The 19,883-nt window shown below is 40.5% G+C and overlaps 1 protein-coding gene across 1 annotated transcript; it reads right to left on the bottom strand.

Moving 5' to 3' along the window:
- Positions 1-4,876: 4,876 nt before the first annotated feature.
- On the bottom strand, positions 4,877-19,532 carry MYL2 (myosin light chain 2). The gene is made up of 7 exons (XM_074205679.1): positions 19,445-19,532; positions 15,461-15,550; positions 13,017-13,092; positions 11,235-11,339; positions 9,700-9,778; positions 7,341-7,389; positions 4,877-5,243 (listed from the first exon to the last, which is right to left on the bottom strand). Exons 1-7 carry the CDS (start codon positions 19,445-19,447, stop codon positions 5,145-5,147), a joined length of 501 nt encoding a protein of 166 aa, XP_074061780.1. The 5' UTR covers positions 19,448-19,532; the 3' UTR covers positions 4,877-5,144.
- Between the last annotated feature and the right edge of the window lie 351 nt (positions 19,533-19,883).

A 19,883-nucleotide genomic window follows, 5' to 3' on the forward strand; every position in this document is an offset into this window, starting at 1 on the left:
GATTACTTGATGTCATGGGGACAGGGAAGAGAAGGGAGAGAGGGAGAAAAATGCCGAACTCAAAAACTTCCAAAAAGATGAATGTTGAAAATTCTAATTAGAAAAAATATAATACAAAGAAATTAAAAACAAAAAACCTTTCCTCTTGCATCAGTCCTAAATCTGCCTCAGACATTTCAACCATTGCTTCTCCTTATGGTCTCTGGGGGTGGGATGAACATTTCTGATCCCTCCTCCGCTCAACAGCCCTTCAAAAAGTGAAGACAACCATCATGTCCCCCCCCCGCAGTAGTCTAAACATTAACGTCTTCAGTTATTACTTGAATAGGAGGTTCTTCACCATCGTGGATTCCTTCCTATGCATGTCTCCCAGCTTAGTTAATGCCCTTCCTAAAACATGGTACCCTGAACTGAACTCCATGCCCCAGAGGTGGTGCTACCAGGACAACACAATAGGGCTACCTCCTCTCTGCGTCTCTTAATGTCGTCTAAGGCATTTCCTTTTATGCATACTGCATCACAATGTTGACTCATGTTGAAGGTGGGGTTCACTAAAAACCCAAGATCTTTTTCAGATGAACAGCAATACCTTAACAAACTATGCCGTACCCCATTTGTCCTTGTGAGGAAAAAAGACCTGGTGAGAGAAATCATTGATTCCAGAAAATACAAGGGTCATGTCCTCATCTTATACTGGAGAGATGGTTCTGGAAGATTGGAAGATAAGATAGATATCTATCATCCTCACCTGAAAAATTGATGGACTACTGGAGCCAGAAAGATTAGAAGGCAGTTGGAGAGAGAGACAGAGATAGAGATAGAGACAGACAGACACACACACACACACACACACACACACACACACACGAGACAGATAGAGAGAAATAGTTACACAGAGAGTCACTGAGACAGAGTCATACAGACAGAGAGTTAGACACAGAGACAGACAAAGAGAAAGAGACACACAGTCATAGAGACAGAGGAGACAGACAGTCAGGGACAGAAAGAGAGACTCAGAGAGACAGAGGTAGACAAAGACAGAGACAGTTACAGAGAGAGAGAGACAAGAGACAGAGAAAGAGACAGTCACAGACAGAGACTATGACAGACAGACACAGAGATAGACAGAGAGTCAGAGTCAGAGATAAAGACAGACACTGAGACAGAGTGAGTGGTAGAGATACAGAAACAGAGACGAGTCAGAGAAGAGAGAAACAGAGAAAGAGTAAGAGAGGAGGAAACGAGAAGAGAAGAGGAGGAAGAGAGTGTGGGAGAGAGAGAGAGACAAAAGTAGAGTCAAAGAGACTGACAAAGTGTTGAGAAGCAGAGAGACAGAGAGAAACAAACCCATTGAAGATTTATGGAACTCTTAGGATATGACTAGAATTTTTATGCATCTTTGGGACTAACAGCTGCTTTCTCACCGCAAATTGTAAAGTGCTATCCAAATGTCTACTATTGTTATTCCAATTGGCAGAAAGGGGAAGTAACCAAGCATTTGTTCCAGATACTATGCGAAACATTTTACAAATATGATTTTATCTCACCTTCACAACAATGCTGGGAGGAAGGTGGTATGATTATCCCCATTTTACAGATGAAGAAAGTGAGGCAGAGAATATCTAAATGACTTACCCATGATCACACATCAAAGTGAATTAAGCAGGCAAATTTTCCTCGACTTTTCCCCACTATGTCACCTTTAACTGATGTTAACCTACTAACGCCTATTCTTTGGGGCCAGTAACTCAACAGAAGACAAATCCGCCTGGCATACAGGGTTCATCTTTCCATCTTGTTGACAAGAACAGGGTGAGAATTCTTTGGTTATGTGGGTTGTTGCTCAGTCATTCTTCATGACCCATTTGGGAATTTTTTTAGATTTTTGCAAGGCAAATGGAGTTAAGTGGCTTGCCCAAGGCCACACAGCTGGTAATTATTAAGTGTCTGAGGCTGGATTTGAACTCAGTTCCTCCTGACTCCAGGGCCGGGCTCTATCCACTGCGCCACCTAGCCACCCCCATTTGGGATTTTCTTAACAAAGACCTGGAGTGGTTTGCCATTTCCTTCTCCAGGTCGTTTTGCAGATTGAGAAAACCGAGCAAACAGGATAAAATGGCTTGCTCAGGTCACATAGCTAGAATGTATCTGAGGTCAGATATGAACTCAAGAAATCTAAGTAAGCTTTAGCTTACCTAATATTACAGTGTAATATTACTCTGCTTAGACAGTCCAGCTCTATATTGAACAACTCCTAGGATTTCATCATTATTTCCAAGGTCCTCTACCCATCTGTTTCTCTTTTGGATTCAGAGAGCTGTCTGAGCACAGAGACAGCAAGTCACTTGCCCACAGTCACACAGGCAAAGTTGCGTGTCAATGGGGAGATTTGAACCCAGGTCTCCCTGACTCTAAGACTAGCTCTTTATTTGTTCTGCTATCCGTCCTATGAAGTTATGCTGCCATGAAACCATATAGATGAAGCCATCCTCACTCTTGAGGGTCACTATTTCCCTTTCAAATTAATTTTGCCAGAATTTTGTCAGAAATTGAGTTGTCTCCTTGACCTAGAGTTTACAGATGCCAATTCTGCCCATCCTTCCTAGTTGTGTCCACTGGGACCAGGAAAAAGAAATCTAAACTCTCTAGCATGTGATAGACCTTCCAACATGTAAAAAGAGCTTCAAGGGGTGGCAGACCAAGGTTGGAGAGAGAGTCACTCAAATGTCACTTTGGTCAAATCCCTCATTTTATTGATGAGGAAACACTGTGAGGACGTCTCAAGTGATCTCGGGGCTAAAGAAGGGAACTTAGAAGAGGGAACAATGAGGTGGGAAAGTCAGAAGACATGGACTTATTAATCTAGTTCAGCAACTTGAACTGTAGGACCCTGAGCAAGTCATTTTCTCTCTTTGAGCCTCAGTTTCCTCATTTAAAAAAATTAGAAGACTGGACCCAATATCCTCTGAAGGCTCTTCCAGCTTTAGAACCAGGATCCTATGAACTGGGAGATGAGATCAGTAGTCAGTGGACAGGGGCTGAAGGGATACAGGCAGAATAGATTCCTAGCCTCCTGGCAACAGGAGATGTGTAGACCCTGGTTTAAATAAAAGATGAGGGCAGAGGGAAGGATTCTGCATGCTGTGCACAACCCCTTGTTTAAGCCTCAATATCTTCAAACATTCAGAGAACAAGAAAAGACGGAAGAAAAACAGGAATCCAGTACTCACTGAATCTTAACATGGGCAGCTTAGGCTCTAGGGCTGACCCTGCAGATCTCCTCCTCCCCGCCTTCTTCTTTTTTTTTTTTCAGGGTTTTGCAAGGCAATGGGGTTAAGTGGCTTGCCCAAGTCCACACAGCTAGGTCATTATTAAGTGTCTGAGACCAGATTTGAACTCAGGTCCTCTTGACTCCAGGGCCGGTGCTCTCTCTCCCCTGCACCACCTAGCTGCCCCTTTCTTCTTCTTTTTCTCCTTCTCCTCCAAGTTCATTGGTATAGAAAACTAAGGAAATGCCTCTTCCCCACAAAGGTCATCTCCTGCTCAGGGATTTGTAATCTTTTTTGTTTGTTTTTTGCTAGGCAGTGGGGTTAAGTGACTTGTCCAAGGTAATTATGAAGTGTCTAAGGTTACATTTGAACTTAGATCCTTCTGACCCCAGGGCCAGTGCTCTATCCACTGCACCACCTAGCTTCCCCAGGGACTGTAATCCTAGGGAATCAACTGAGGCACTGAGAAATTAAATTATCTCCCCAGGCTCACCAGCTGTTTTGTGTCAAAGTAAACTTGTACTTGGTCTTCAAAACTATGAAGTCGGTTACCTAGTTTCTTTGCCATTCTTATGAAAAATTATTAAAATCTATTGTTAATAAAATTCTTTACTTAAGTCACTATCTAAACATGTAAATGCTATGTATACAGCAGCTATTATTTTATTAATATAAGTGAAATGTTTTATAAACCTTAAAGTGCCAGTGACCATTGTTCTCATGTTTGTTCTAATCTCCAACTAGTTGAAATATTTATCAGTAGTTAATGAGTCTACAAATTCTATTCTTATACCAAATCCTAAATTCCTACAATTAAATTAATTTGTATTAATAAACCATCTCTATGTGACTAAAAGGCAACTGGGTGGCCAGTAGATTAGAACTTTGGACTTGGAGTTAGCTATGTGATCCTGAGTAAGTCACTTAGCCCTATTTGCCTCAATTTCCTCATCTGTAAAGTGAACTGGAAAACCACTCTAGTATCTTTGCCAAAAAGCAAACATATCACCAAACCCAAATGAGATCACAAACAGTCAGCCAGGACTGAAATGACTGAACAAAATGTGACTGTGGGAATAACCCATTTGAAAGGCATTCTATTCATAGACCTCAAGGATGTTAATAACAGATAATAACAGATCATTTTGTCAAACAAGATGATCACAGCAACACTTTTTTTTTAGTTTTTGCAAGGCAATGGGGTTAAGTGGCTTGCCCAAGGTCACACAGCTAGGTCATTATGAAGTGTCTGAGGTCAGATTTGAACTCAGGTCCTCCTGACTCCAGGGCCCGTGCTCTATCCACTGTGCCACCTAACACTTTCTATGATATCAAAGAATTGGAAATGGTATAAGTGACCATCAGTTGGGGAATGGCTAAAGAAGTGGTGGTCTCCAAATATTATTGTTTCCCAAAGAAATGATGACTATGAATACAGAGAATCATAGGAAGACTTGTAGGAAATGATGACAAAATAACGAATATCAGAAAAAGTAATGATAACAATAAATGAAAAACAATAAAACAAACAAAAAAGAAATAGCCTATTTAAATTTCTTATTCAGAGAAGCACTAGAGGTACTCTCTAGCAGAAAAGGATCATGGGAGCCAAAGAAATAACTTGGTTTTATTGAGACATGTTTATATCTCATTTTGTAAAAGGAAACCTAGAGTCAGGATCCCAAAGCAAAGGTAGTGGGATACGGAAGGGGAAGGCGAGGGGTGCCATAGAACCAATGGGAGCAAGGTATGGGCACAGTTAATAAATGGGAGTAAGATTAGGGATGCAGGCTGCATAGCGACCAGAACGAGGGGGCAGGTGAGGGGCTTTCTAGCCATGGAAGGGATGAAGGAACAAGAGAAACCACCCCACCCTTAATCTTTTTCTTCCCCATGTGTGATGATATGCACAAGATTCTTGTAATCTAGGTTTCCAGTCACATCTGGAGGGAAGGCGGCAAACATCTGGTCAATCTGTAACCAAAACACATCAAAACACAAGGTTGAGAGGATATATTCTGAAGGGACTGGTGTCATGACTCAGGTCCCTAGAGACAGGGAAAGGAACTGATGACCAGCCAACAAAATCAGCACAATCCCTATTGCCTAAAGAATGAAGTGCAAATTTCTTTGACTTTTAAAACTCTTTTAAATGTTCTCCAGTTTCCTTTTCCAGGATTATTGAACATTACTCTCCTTCACTCATTCTACATTCTGGACAAACTAATTGACTTGCTCATATATACCATTCCATCTCTGGTCTCCAAACGTTTATACGGACTAGGAGAATTTGTTCACCTCCACCTGTTAGAATTTCCAGCTTCCATCCAAGCCAGATCACATACATACTCTTGCATGAAACATTCCATGATTTCCCCACCCCGCTACTGTATCCCTTTTTATCTCCAAAGAACCTTGAATGGTTTTGATATTTCATATTTTTATATGTATAGTCATTGTTTCCCCCCATAGAATGTAAACTCCTTGAAGGCAGAGGTGGTTTGTATTCTCAGTGATAGCATCAGTGATAGCTATATGTAGGAGATAAGAGCACCTTTGGTGTCAGAAGGACCTGAGTTCAAATCCTGTCTTTATCACTTACCATGTGATCTTGGGCAATACACTTAACCTCAACTGCCCTGCAAAAATATTTAAATAAATAAGAGGGGAGGAAGGAAGGACTGCTTGATTGATTGAACTGAGAATCCTGACTTCGATTACCCTTTATTTACTTATGTTTTTAATGTTTATATATTTATATCTAATATGTTTCTAATATTTACTTATCTGTTTTTAATCTCCTCAAGGGTTGTTTTTTTTTTTTTTAGTTTTTGCAAGGCGATGGGGCTAAGTGACTTGCCCAAGGCCATACAGCTAGGTAATTATTAAGTGTCTGAGGCCGGATTTGAACTCAGGTCCTCTTGACTCCAGGGCCGGTGCTCCTGTGCCACTGTGCCATCTAGCTGCCCCAAGGGGTTAATTTTTATTTGCCTCTGTATCAACCCTACATGGTTCCTGTGTCCTAGCAGACACTAATTGAATTCAAATTACTGTAGTTCAGTAGAAAGAGCTTTGACTCCAAGGTCCAAGAACCTGGATTCAGATCTGATGCTTATTTTCTGCGTGTCCTTGGCCAAGTGATTCCTCAGTTTCCCTATCTGTAAAATGAGAGGTTTTGGGCTAGCTGGCCCCTGAGTTGTCTTCTTGCTCTGAATCTATAAGCCTATGACTCTGAACTGTAGGAGGCTCAGAAAATGTCTGTGGACTTCAGATAGATATCAAAAGGAATCCTGTTTCAGAAAGTCTGGGAAATAGGGGATTAAGGATTAAGTAACAAACGATAATGTAGTTTGTATTCAATCACAGCAAGCAAGAGAAGAATGGAGCTCACGACTGTTCTTTATCATCGCTTGAGTTCTTAGGAAGAATAGACAGCAGAATTCTAACTAATCAATATGTAAAGTATAGCACTTTCTAGACTCCGTCCTGGGAGAGTGAGTGCTATTTTTTTAAAGATCATTGAGCATATCAATGTTAACGTCAGTCCAACAGGAAAGTGACAGTTTCAGCAGGTCTCAAAAGGCCATTCTGAATCTATTTTTCTACCCCTGCAAGACAGAGTGAAAAACTGAGGGCCACCTGTGTTATAGAGTTCTGAGGATGATGATGATAATAATAATAATAATAATAAATAATTTAAATGGCCTCTAGCTACATTATCTCACAATAATACTATGAAGTGATTGCTACAGTTGTTAGTCCCATTTTATAGATGAGGAAACAGAGGTAGGTCACATAGATTTACTCAACCTGGCATAGTCAGTAAGTGTCTGAGATGAGACTTGAACTCAGGATTTGGGGCTCCAGCTCCAAAGATCTCATCACTATTCATTTCAAATCTAATCAGCATTTATGAAGCATCTATCATGGGCCAGACCAAAAATGAATGTCTTCAAGAAGCTTCTTGTGATGCCTGGCAAACATGGTGAGGGTGTGGGTCTTATCCCCTCCAGTGAAGGAGCCAAGTCCAGGGACTTGAGAGATTGATGAGCACAAGATTTGGATCCTTACCTCCTCTTTAGAAAACCTCTCTGCTTGAGTAGTGAGCATTTCCTGGATACTGTGAAGAGAGAAAAGCAGCTTTGTGATTCCAAAGACAAGAAGTTAGGAAGGACCTACCAAGGGGGGGGTTAGGAAATGATACCCCAAACTATAAAAAAAATGTATTTTTTAATTCCTTCCACTTCTGAAAATCAACAAATCATCTCTAGTCTTAAAGGATTGCCAATGGCTGTGACAGATTAAATAATGTTAGAAGCTAGATGGGACTCAAGGTCTAGCTAACTCAGAGGTTGGTCTCTATATCAGCTAGGCCAAACTGCTTCCATGGATGAAATGAGATGTTATTTCACCAAACAAAAACCATAGCAGGAATGTATAAGGCATAAAGAAAATGAATCCAAACAATATACTGATGATGTCATCCTCCTCCTCATCATCATCATGGAAAATATGCATGAAATATAAAGTTGAGAACTAACTGGTGTCTTGGGATTCATAGTTCAGCTACTTTCTCCTCCAAGGGCTACCATGGTCTTTGAAGCAGAATGTGGACTTGAGTCATGCCTAAAGGTCTTAAAGGCAACAGAGTGGGCAAAACAAGGGGGAGATTAGGGACTTCAAAAACTGAGCAGACAATGTACCAAGAGGGGAAGAATTGGGAGCAAGGAGAAAATGAAAAAGAGGGCTCATAGCTCCGACAGACATTTAAGCACAGAAGATTTGGGCTGATGTTCCCAATTGTACTCACCTCTTCAAGGACTGAAGTGATGTGCTTTTTTCCCCTCAAGTTCCCCTCCCCATGTTTGTCCATAACAAATTCTGTAATATATTCTGCTTATTTCTTTTATTTAAATGTTTCTTGTGGCCTAATTTTCCATTCAAGGATAAAGAGACCCAGCGGATTTGCTAGAGTTTTTGTTTTTGTTCAGTCATTTCAGTCACATCTAATTCTTCATGACTCCATTTACCATTTCTTGGTAAAGCTATTAGAGCATTTTGATTTATTCTTCTCTAGCATGAGGAAACTGAGGCAAATAAGGTTAAGTGACTTGTCCAGGGTCACCCTGCTAGTAAGCGTCCAGGTCCAGATTTGAAGTCAAGAAAATGGATCTTCCTGACTTCAGGCCTGGTACTCTATACATTGAACCATGTGGTTGTCCCAGAAATGTACATTGAATAAAGAGTCAAAACTTGGCTTGAATGTTAGGAATTTTTCCTAACTGGGGGCTCTAAGCTATTTGCCATTATACTACTAACTTTTTGTCTATGATAATCTCCATAAAAACAGACTCTTGATCTGAGGAGTCATTATATTTCTACTAGAATTTTTAAAAAATGAGCTAATTGTTGTAACAGAGTGTGACAGATTAAAACTTCAGTGAGAAAGAGACAAAGCCTGGGAAGGATACAAGATTGTCCCTATCCCTTAGGTAAAGGGAGCAAAAAAATCTGCGGTACTGGTTAACAAATACTTATATGGTACAGCGACACCCACACTCAGAAGAAAAACTCTTCTGAAGGGAGGCATGGAAACAAACAGGAGAATTTTAATATCTGGTTTAGGTTGCTCAGTATCTGAAGGATTTTTGTCACTGTGGATATTCTCTTCATTGAATATCTAAGGCTCATAGGATTATAGACTTAGAACTTAAAAGAAGACTTAGGGAGTCAATCAATCAGACCCCTCATATTACAAAGGAGGAAACTGAAGGACAGAGGCCTTTTCCAAGGTCATACAAGGAATGAGCTAAAGACAGCTGGACCCTTTCCCTTAGGGCAAATCTATTCAGCAGGAAGTTTTTCATTATAAGCACATTCTTATGCCCATTTCATAAACTAGGGAGACTGATATTTATAAAAGGAGAATTATATAATAGGCAAAAAATCCATTTGAATATGTAATTAATCCATATAAGCCAATTTAGTCCTAATAATTTAGTTTCAGCTCCTGTGATTCCAAATTCGTCACTCTTCTCTCTGATCCTACAACTCATCTATAAATGAATTGATTTATAGCTCAAAAATACACAAATGATGGAACCTTCTAGATTTAGTTACAGTAGGCTTTGGAGAATAGACTCATAATCGAAATAGGTAGGACATGGCTGAACTTGAGTTCAGATAGCAAAATCTTTGCTAACTGTGGTCTTCATCCCAAGTTGAGTCAGCAAAGGAAAGCTGTAAGCATAGATTTTGAACATATATATTTTTTTCCTGAATAAACTATTAAAAAGTGGAAGTTTGCAGTTTTATTTTTAAACTTTGAAAAGATTCTTCTTGGTGTATTCAGATAATTGTGTTGGTAGATGGATACTAATATTGGAATTTTTTTTAGTTGGGAAAAAAACACAATTTATTCTGAACTTACTAGTCAGACTTCAGGACCCCTTTGCCTTCTGGATCAAATACTTTGAATGCATTGAGAATAGTTTCTTCTGGGTCAGCACCTGAAATGGAACGCAAAAAACCTCATGGATACTGTGAAGAGAGAAAAGCAATTTTGTGATTCCAAAGACAAGAAATTAGGAAGGCCCTACCAAGGGGCAGGAGGGTTAGGAAATGACCCCCAAAATTGTAAAAAAGATGTATTTTTTAATTCCTTCCACCTCTGAAGACATTTTTAAAAATTCCTTCCACTTCTGAAAATCAACAAATCATCTCTAGTCTTAGAGAATTGCTAATGGCAGCGACAGATTAAATAATGTTAGAAGCTAGATTGGACTCAGGGTCGAGCTAACTCAGAGGTTATGGGTTATGATTAAATGGGAAGTGCATCCAAGCTAGCAGAAGTCCCTGAGAAACACTAATGATGATTATTGGTTGAATAAAGTAGATGAAGAAGACCATGACATCAAAGAGGTGATGCCATGACAAGGCCATGAATTGAATTTGAGTGAGGGGAGGAGCTGTGCTAAGTCACCAGCCTCTCTAAAAACAGGAGAAACTGGATATATTGAGGTCATACCTTAAATGGAAGGGGGGTCTATTAACAGAGTCAAAACTGTCATGGGGTGACCAGAGATTACAGGGGTTGAAAATTAGAGGACCCAGGGGGGGAACTGGGTGGTGCAGTGGATAGAGCACCTGCCCTGGAGTTGGAGGATGTGAGTTCAAATCTGACCTCAGACATTTAATAATTGCCTAGCTGTGTGACCTTGGGCAAGTCACTCTTAACCCCATTGCTTTGAATAAATAAAATTAAAAGAACAAAGAAAATTAGAGGGCCCTGTAAGCATATGTGACTCCTCCAGTAAATGGAAACCACTAGACTTAGCACTTAGTTAGCAATAATATAGTTAGGTAAAATAGGAGCTTCCTCTACTCCTTCTTCCCCTTCCCTTTTTCTCCCTGACACCAGCTACCATATCTAATAGGCCTGGTCTTATCTTTCCGCATCCTCAATAGTGACTTCCTCAGAAGTATCTGGTGTTCCAGACTTCATCTCATGGCTTCTTATGTCCCAAAGTTCTCTATGTCTCCTCCTCACCTCCAGCTGAATTTGTTCTTAACAAAAGCTGATTACAAAGCCCCTTTTGAGTTGCTTGGTCTGGGTCTATTTCTTGGTATTTGCCCTGGGTCAAAGAATCTCCAGTTTCCAATTCGTGCAAAGACTGGAAACAAGAAGTTCTCTATACCCAAGGGCCTCCTTTGGGAATGCTTTACCCACTGATTTTAAAGGGAAAACAATGTCTGGAGATATGAAAGAAAGCCTGAAGGTCAGTACTTGCTGAGAAAACCCACAGTTTTTCAGTGAAATCTTGGTGTCCTTCCACTTCCCTTCTAATTTTCACACATGCTTTCTGATATCTAGGCAATGGCTCATTTCCATCCTGTCTGCCCAGGCCTCCTCTCCCAGACACATCCAAAGATGTCATGGGCCTGTCTTATTCTGAGACTACTCACCTTTAAGTTTTTCCCCAAACATGGTCAGGAAGACAGTGAAGTTGATTGGTCCTGGAGCCTCCTTGATCATTTCATCAATTTCTTCATTTTTCACATTCACACGGCCTGGGACACAAACCAAACAATAATGGGAAGAAGTGTGAGGAGTAGTTCAGGGGTCAGGGTTGGACTAGGGAGTCAAAAATTCTGGATTATCTCTGTCAAGAGTATGTGACCATGGGCAAGTCCCCTTTGCCCTCTGGATCTCAGGTTCCACTTCCATAAAATGAAGGATCTTTGTATTTGAGACCCTCTCAGATCCCCTCTCAGTTTTGACATTATTCGGTCTAAAGATCTTCCAGTTCTGATATTAAGATTCCTCTTATATCTGAGGTCCTATGTTCTAAGAATTCCTCCTAGCTCTGACATTCCCTATTCTAAGGTCTCTTTTAGCTCCAACATTCCCTGTAAGGTCTTTCCCAGTTTTGACATTCCCAGTCCAAAGGACATTCTGGACATACTATGTTCTAAATTCCCTCCTTGTTCAAACATTTTATCCTGTTGTTCTCAGCCTCTGAAGTTTATCTCCTTAAGATTCTAATGAAAATCAAGTCTTTACAGGAGAGCCTCTGAAGTCCTAGACCCAGACTCTCAGGGTTCATAAGGAACTGAGGCCATGTGGTTCAGTCCCTTCTTGAGCAGGAACCCCCTCTTCCAATATCCCCTGTAAATGAAAGGCAATGTAGCCTTGTGGAAAGGGCTCAAGATCATGAGTCAGAGGATCTTGAAGCCATCTTGACTCTATTAATTAATGCCTGGTGACTTTAGGCAAAGTCACTTTATTTTTCTGGGCCTTAGTTACCTCATCTGTGAAAGGAAAGGGGTAGAATTCAGTGACCAGCTGTAATATCCCTCTAAGCTCTAAGTCTATGATGGTAAAGTCCTCTAGTTTCTACTGAAAAGTCTCTAGAGCTAGGGAGATCATTATTTCCCATGGCAGCTCCTTTTACCTTGGGATAGTTCTATCCATTAGAAAGTTTTAAATTATATTCAGTCACATTATTTATAGGCTAGTGAGACTGAAGTTCAGAGCAGATAGCATCACACAGTGAATGTATTTGTGTTCAGTCATTTTTCAGCTATGTCTAACTCTTTGTGACCCAACTTGGGGTTTTCTTAGTAAAGATACTGGAATGATTTTCCATTTCCTTCTCCAACTCATTTTACAGATGAGGAAACTAAGGAAAACTTCATTATCATTTATCTACTAAATGTCTGAGGCCAAATTTAAACTCATGAATATGAGTCTTCGTGGTTCTAAGCCAGGGTTCTGTGTGCCATGATATCTCCTAGATGTGAATATCTTACAATGGGCAAAAAATCTTCCAGGTTCAAGGGTTCCTTCAGATACTATTTCATAACCTAGGATGGAGCTTATGTTAAATGCTTTACTATTATGGCATCATCAAATTCTTTACAGGCTTTACTTGTTGTGCTCCCCCCCATAATGAAATCCTTTTCCCATCTCTCAGTAGATGGGTGTGGGGAGTGGGGTTATGGGTACAGTAAATTGTTATATATACATATATATATATATACATATATATGTATATATATTGCCAGCCAAAGTTCCTTCTGCTTAATCATTTTTTGACAAGAGACAGTTCTATGCCAGGGTATAAAAGCAAAAGTTATCATCAATAAAGCTTTCAAATAAAACTAATTTTTCTTCATCACCACCCTTTCAAGTCTGGCTCTCATCCATTCAGAGCAGGCAGGACTCAGACTCAATGAGAGACCTACCGAGAGCAGCAAATGTATCCCTTAGATCTGCTTTGTCAATGAATCCATCCCGGTTCTGGTCCATGATAGTAAATGCCTGTTGAAGCAGGGTAGAGAATAGAGGTGGTCACTCAGAAGCCTAGGGGAAACTGGGGAAGATTTATTTCGGTAATTAAGGGCATCAAGAACCAATGAGTATATCAGAAGAAGAGTAGAAGGATCTATGCTGATTTTATTTTAGTTCCTAGTGAAGGCCTTCCTCGAACATCTTGTTTCTTGTGCCAATATCATTCCATGGCACCCTAAAGAGTTGATTTCCCATTTTAGAGGTTGAAGAGAGTGAGGGGGAAGTACATATGGCTAAACTCCTTCCAGAGTTTAGCCAAGACATTCCTCTCCAAGAGTTCCTGCCTTTGACAAGGATGGAGTTTAAGATAACCAGGAGACAAGAAAGTCAATGAGCAAAAAAATGGCTTCATTTACACCAAAATATTTATAGCAGCACTTTTTGCAGTAGTAAAGAAATGGAAACAAAGTGGATGTCCATCGATTGAAGAATAGCTAAACAAATGGCGATACATGGATGTAATGAGATAGTGATGGGCTTTAAGGGATGACCAATGTGATCAATTCAGAGAAGCATGGGAAGACTCTTATGAACTGAAACCAAGTGAACTAAACAGAATCAGTAATATAATATGCCCTGTGTCCCCAGAAAAGTGAATGTAAAGGAGAACAACACAACTATTGAAACAATGGTAGAAAATTATAAAGACCAAGTCTGACTCCAAGTAAGATGGAACATGGAATATAATGTTAAACTTTTCCCAATGTGCTGGTTTATTTTGCTGGAATATCTTTTTCTTTTTCTTGTGTGTTTGGGTTATTTAGATGGTGTGAGGACAAAAGGTGTCATAAATTTATTTTAAAAATGTTCAGGAAAGAGAATCTTAGGGTCAATCGAAGCAGCTCCCTCCCCCTCTAAGGAAGTCATGCCATGCCATCCTCAAATAGTTCCCTTCTTTGACTTTAAACAAAGTGACTTTTTTTTTTGGAGTCTCAAGAATCACTTATTCTGGAGGACTGAATGAGACAGTGATGATGATTTTGTGTAGACACAACTTAAAAAGAATGTATATTTCTCACTGTGAGCCAGGAACTCGTCCTTATTTTTGAACAACCATATTTTAATTGTCTAAGGAAGCTTAATGAGAAGGAATGTATTGCTTGCACCTGGCTTTTAAATAGGGCTTTTTTTAAAATGGATTGCTCCTGCTAAATCCAGACTTGCAGAGATTCAGATGTATCCTATATTCAGTTGAACAGGCCCAGCTGGTAATGCTTTCCCTCCCCCAAATTTCCTATTAATTTTGTATAATAAGAGAGATTTGAGTTCATATCCTTGCTATGATACACACTGGCGGTGGAGCCCTGGGCAAGTCACTTTAATTTACAGTGTCTGAGGCAACTGTCTAAGATAAGTATTAGAGAAGGCACTAATCTACATTAGTAGAGAGAATTTACCCACTGGAAACTCCCTACAATGATAAAATCTCCAATATGGGCAAATGAACAGCAAACAATAAAATCCACAACTTACACAGAGAGGAGTTTTTTTTGGTTTCTCTCTTTGTATCTTTATATCAACAGTAGCGACAGAGGCTAGTTCATAGTGGGTGCTTAATAGTAGAAATGCAACACAGAATTAGTGTGGTGTGATGATTAGGGAACTGACCTTGGAATCGTGAAAACCTGAGTTAGATCTAGGACCCAAGGCAAAGAAATTTAACTTCTTGATATAATTTGAAATGGCAGAGAGGATCTTGACCATACTAATAGAGGAAGTTCCCCACAATTGTGCTTGGATTGGGGATAGTTTGCCATTTCCTTCTCTATTTCATTTTATGGAAAAGGAAATTGAGGCAAAGAGGGTGAAGTTATTTCATCAGTATCTTTTGTTCAGTCATTTCAGTCAAATCCAACTCTCCATGACCCCATTTGGGGTTTTCTAGACAAAGATACTGGAGTTGTTTGCCAAAAATAGTTTCTGCCTTTGAGGATTTCCAGAGGTTCAATTGAAATGAGACAGCATATGACCTAGATCAATACAAAATACAAAAACAAAATATTTTTTTTTCTTGGGGGGGGGGAATTGCTAACAATTGAGGGAGTCTTGAAGGAATCTAGGGGTTCTAAGAGATCAAAATAAGATAGAGGATTTTCCAAGCTTGTGCCAAGGTATGGATGAGGAGGATGCAATGTCACTTATGTGGATTATCAATGAAGGGGACTAATGTGTCATCAATAGTGAAAGATAGATTAGAATTAGCTGGTGAAGGGCTTTAAATTCCCACGACCAAATCACTCCCCAACACTTCTAGGAATTATGGAGAAGAAATAACCCCCTTGGAAAGACTTTTAGAGTTTTCATATGGTCCCTTCATTTCATGGATAAGAGAACTTACCTCCTTGAATTCTTGGATCTGGGTCTGCTCAAACATGGAGAAGACATTGGAGTTAGCACCCTCTAGCCTCTTCTTAGCTTTCTTGGGTGCCTAGGGAAAGGATGGAAATAATTAGGAAAAAAGTAGTGGGCTGGAGTTGAGGAAGGTGAGATCTCATTCTGGCTCTGTCACTAGCTGAGTAAATGACCTTGGTGAGATCTGACCTCTCTATTTGAAAATCAGGAATATCTCCTGCCCTATTTGCCCTCAAAGATATTACAAGATTTAGGACTTTAAGGAGCATTAGAGAGTCTCTAGTTCAATCTTCTCATTTTATAAGAATCATCAGGAACTGGATTCAAATCTGACCTCGGATATTTACCAGTTGTGTGACCCTGGGCCAGTCGCTTCGCCCTATTTGCATCAGTTTCCTCATCTGTAAAATGAGCTGGAGAAGAGATAACAGACGACTCCCGTATATTTGTCTAGAAAACCCTAAATAGGATCATAGACATTTGGGTACGACTAAAATGACTGAACAATAGAAGATCCTGGCCAAATAGCCTCACTCTGTTTGTCTCAGTTTCCTTATCTATAAAATGAACTGAGAAGGAAATGACAAATCACTCCAAGATCTTTGTCAAGAAAACTGAACAGCCATGATTACAGAACTGCACAATCCCATCAATTCTCCTCAATGACCCGAGACTAGTATTTAGAAAGATTTGAATAAAGGCTTGCTGTTGACCTAATGACTGGTCAACTTTGTATTCTTAATCCCAAATTCTCTCCTGGAAGCTTAGCCATTCCCTTTGGCCTTAAACAGAGTGATGTCATCATGCCTCTGCATGATGCAACTCAGTACCAAAAATAGTAAGAGCCTACTGGGGGGAAGACCTGAAGACCTGTTGGGGACACAGGGACAAAATTCCAAATTGCCCTGGAGTTAAATCTAAAGTCTGGGGTGGGGGAGAGAGGGCAGGCTGGGAAAGAGCCAGACCAAGAGGTCTTAGAATGAAGAAGGACAGAGGATTGTGTGAAGTAGCAGCAGAGAGAGGCAGACAAGGGGGCAGGGGAGTGGGGTGGTGGGGTGTGTGTGTGTGTTTGTGTGTGTGTGTGGGGGTGTGGTGTGTGTGTGTGTGTGTGTGTGTGTGTGTGTGTGTGTGTGTGTGGCGTGTGCTGGAGAGACAAGGGTTCCAATCCTCTCTTTTTTGGGAATATAGTAATCAGCCTCTTTGGACTGTGCGGCTCAAGTGAGGCAATAGACATCTGAAGAAGGAGCATAAGGCAGGCTGGGAGTCTGCCCCGGAGATCACCAGCCGCGGCTTCTGCTGAACCATTTGACAAATGGGGCAGTCGATGATCAAAGGAGCATTGACTTGGAGACAATCAGGCCCAGGAAACTGCAAAATGTAGTCAGATGAAAGGACAGTTTTCAGAGACAGTCCTCTGTCTCTCTGTATTTCTCTGTGTCCCCTTGTTCTGTCTCTCTTCTCTAACACTGTCTTTTTCTCTCCATCTCTGTCCCCCTCTCTCTCTGTATGATTTTCTGTCTCTTCCCTCTGTCTTTCTTTCTGTTTGTCTCTCTATGTCTCTGTCTCTTTGTGTCTTTCTCTCTGCCTCTTTCTCTGTCTCTCTCTGCCTCTGTCTCTGTCTCTATTTCTATCTGTCTCTTTCTTCTCTCTGTGTCTGTTTCTCTGTGTATTCTCTCTCTCTCTCTCTCTCTCTCTCTCTCTCTCTCTCTCTCTCTCTCTCTCTCTCTCTCTCTCTCTCTCTCTCCCCCCACCTTGGAGCCAAACACCAAAATTCCAGCAAACAAATTGCTGGTGCCAGGACAGGCCTGTCATTGAGGCAGCGGGAAGTCCTGGCTTTGAATCCTACCTTCTGACACCGACTGACCGTGGACAAGTCCACCCCTCTGAGCCTCAGTTTCCCCTTTGCTACAGAGGCAGAAGGATTCGATGACCTCTGATATAACTTCTATCCCTAAATCTCTGAACCTCTGGATTAAGGGCAGGGCAGGCCTGGAAAAAGAACTCTGGCTTTAGAATGGGATGACCTGGGTTTAAATCTAAGCGCTGACATTTAAAACTTTTGTACCTCAAGCAACTGTCTGAATCTCAGTATCCCCCTCTGTAAAAAGGTCCCTTCCAGCTCTGAGTCTGTGATTATGAGCCTGCAATTACTTGCACTTGTCACCTGGGTCACCTTGGGGAGGGCATTTCCCTTCCAGTCTTGTCCAAGTCTTGCAGAGGGAGGGGATTTGGGCTGGGGAACCCCTAAGATCTTTTCCAGCTCAGAATTCAGGAAATTCTTCCTAGAATACACATTCTAGAATTTTGCTACCACCCAGTTCATTCTACTGACAATTAATTCCCAGAAATAAATCTATTCTTGTATGCCTCCTTTGAGAGAAGCGTACACAAAGGACCAAGAGAAAGATTTTTAGAATTTGCCCTTCAAAAGGAATGCCTTTGTACATATGTTCACATGCATGTGTATATACATACCTACATGTGTATTCATGCATGTGTATATAAATAATGATATGAAATTTTATTTTATTCAACTATATTATGTATAATGTATTACTACTAAATATAATTATATGCCTAATATATGTATTATATGCACATCTATACTTCTATATGTGTTATTATGTATATGTACATGCTTATATGTGTGTCCATGCATGTAATGTGTATGAATAATTACAAATATATTAAATAAACATTTTATTATATAAATAGATTATATAATATATAAATTTATTATATAAATACATAGTTTACATGTAAATATATAAACAATATATTTCTACAAAATATAATTTTATATAAGTGCGTATGTAAATATACATGCATATTATATATGTAGATGTATGCATAAATATATATAATATATATGTGTGTGTGTGTGTTTGTGTGTGTATATATTTTTTCTTTCCTCTAGATGCCCAAACAAGAAAAAAGAATTACAATTTGATCCTTAAAAGCACTCAATCCCATTTTGCAAGCCTTGGGAGTTATTGATTTCAAGAGAGGTCAGTCGACAACCCATAAAAAAAGCCTAGCTCTTTCTTATTCTGTTTTTCTTCTTCTATTCCCTGGGAGCTTGCATTATTTGTGGCCCGTCAGTGTATTGACTGGGGTTCCATCATGAGAAGCAATGAATCGAACTTTGTGTAGCCCGAGTACTGTAAACTGTGTCCAAATGGAAAAGAACACGGACTTGGAGACCTGCCGATTTGGGTTTCAATCCTAGCTCTGCCCCCTACTAACTGTGTGACCTTTGGACAAATCATCGTTCTGAGCCTCAGTCTCCTCATCTGTAAAATAAAAGAGTTGTACTTGATCAACTCAGAGTTAAAAAACAAATGGAGGAGGGGGAGAACAGGCACCATAGAGGAGATAGCTCTGGCTCTGGCCTCAGAGAGATCTGAGGATCTGCTTCAGATCCCACCTCTAATTATCACAACCTATGTGACTTTGAGCAAACACCTTTACTTTTCTTGGGCCTCAGTTTCCTCATCAGTAAAAATGAGATGATTGCAGGAATTGACTTCTCAGATGTCTTCCATCTTTTAAATCTATGATCCAAGATAGGGTGCTTAACCATTTTTGTGTTCTCTGTTGCTGATCTGGGGAAGTCTATGAGCTCCTTTTAAGGGGACATACAATAAGGTTCATATAATAAAGGATTACAAAGAAAACCAGTTACATTGAAATGCAGTTGTCAAAACAGTAAAAGAAAATAAATTTATGGAGCCCAGGTAATATAACCTGCCCTGTATTTCCTCAGTTTTCTCATGTGTAAAATGAAGGAATGGGGAATAGCTGAAATAACTTCAGGGTCCCTCCAAGCTCTCAATCTGTGAGCTTGTTTCCCTGCCCCAACTAGCCAGAGAAACTCACATTTTGGGAAGGGCCCATTGGGTGTCTAGGGTCTTTTTTTAGGACCCCCCCCTCCTTGACCCTCCTTCTTTCAGACCCAGTCTCCACTCACCATGGTGGAGGTAGCCAAGAAGTCTTCCTTCTGTCTGACAAGTGAGAATCCTGCTGCTGCCCCTCCCTCCCCATCCAGCCCTGAAACAATAAATACTTCCCGCCTAGGGTTAAAAATAACCTCATGACCACTTTTGGCAGTAATAGGTAAGAGAGGCCCCACCTAAGCTGCCCCCTGCCCCCCCATCTCCATTCTATTCCGTTGACTCTTGTTCTGGAATAACAACTCATATCACTGGGTGACATGTGAAACCCAAAGGCTTTCAAGGTGACCGAGCCCCACCAGTTGTGTCCGGGGCGGGGAAGATGCCGACAGGGCCTGCATTCTGAAGTACTCAGCCGGGGGACACATGGGCCCAGCAGGTTCCCCAAGAGAGGAGCCAGGAATCCTAGAAGCCTGAAATTTCAGAGTGGGAAGGTCAACCGGCACCTGTAGGAGA

This window comes from Macrotis lagotis, chromosome X, assembly GCF_037893015.1.
Source record: "Macrotis lagotis isolate mMagLag1 chromosome X, bilby.v1.9.chrom.fasta, whole genome shotgun sequence".
Classification (NCBI taxonomy): Eukaryota; Metazoa; Chordata; class Mammalia; order Peramelemorphia; family Peramelidae; genus Macrotis; species Macrotis lagotis.

Coding starts and splice junctions, on each gene's coding strand:
- MYL2 (XM_074205679.1), bottom strand. Junction 13,093..15,460: donor AGATCCAAGAATTCAAGGAG/GTAAGTTCTCTT, acceptor CTGCTTCAACAG/GCATTTACTATCATGGACCA. Junction 9,779..11,234: donor GTTTGGGGAAAAACTTAAAG/GTGAGTAGTCTC, acceptor GTTCCATTTCAG/GTGCTGACCCAGAAGAAACT.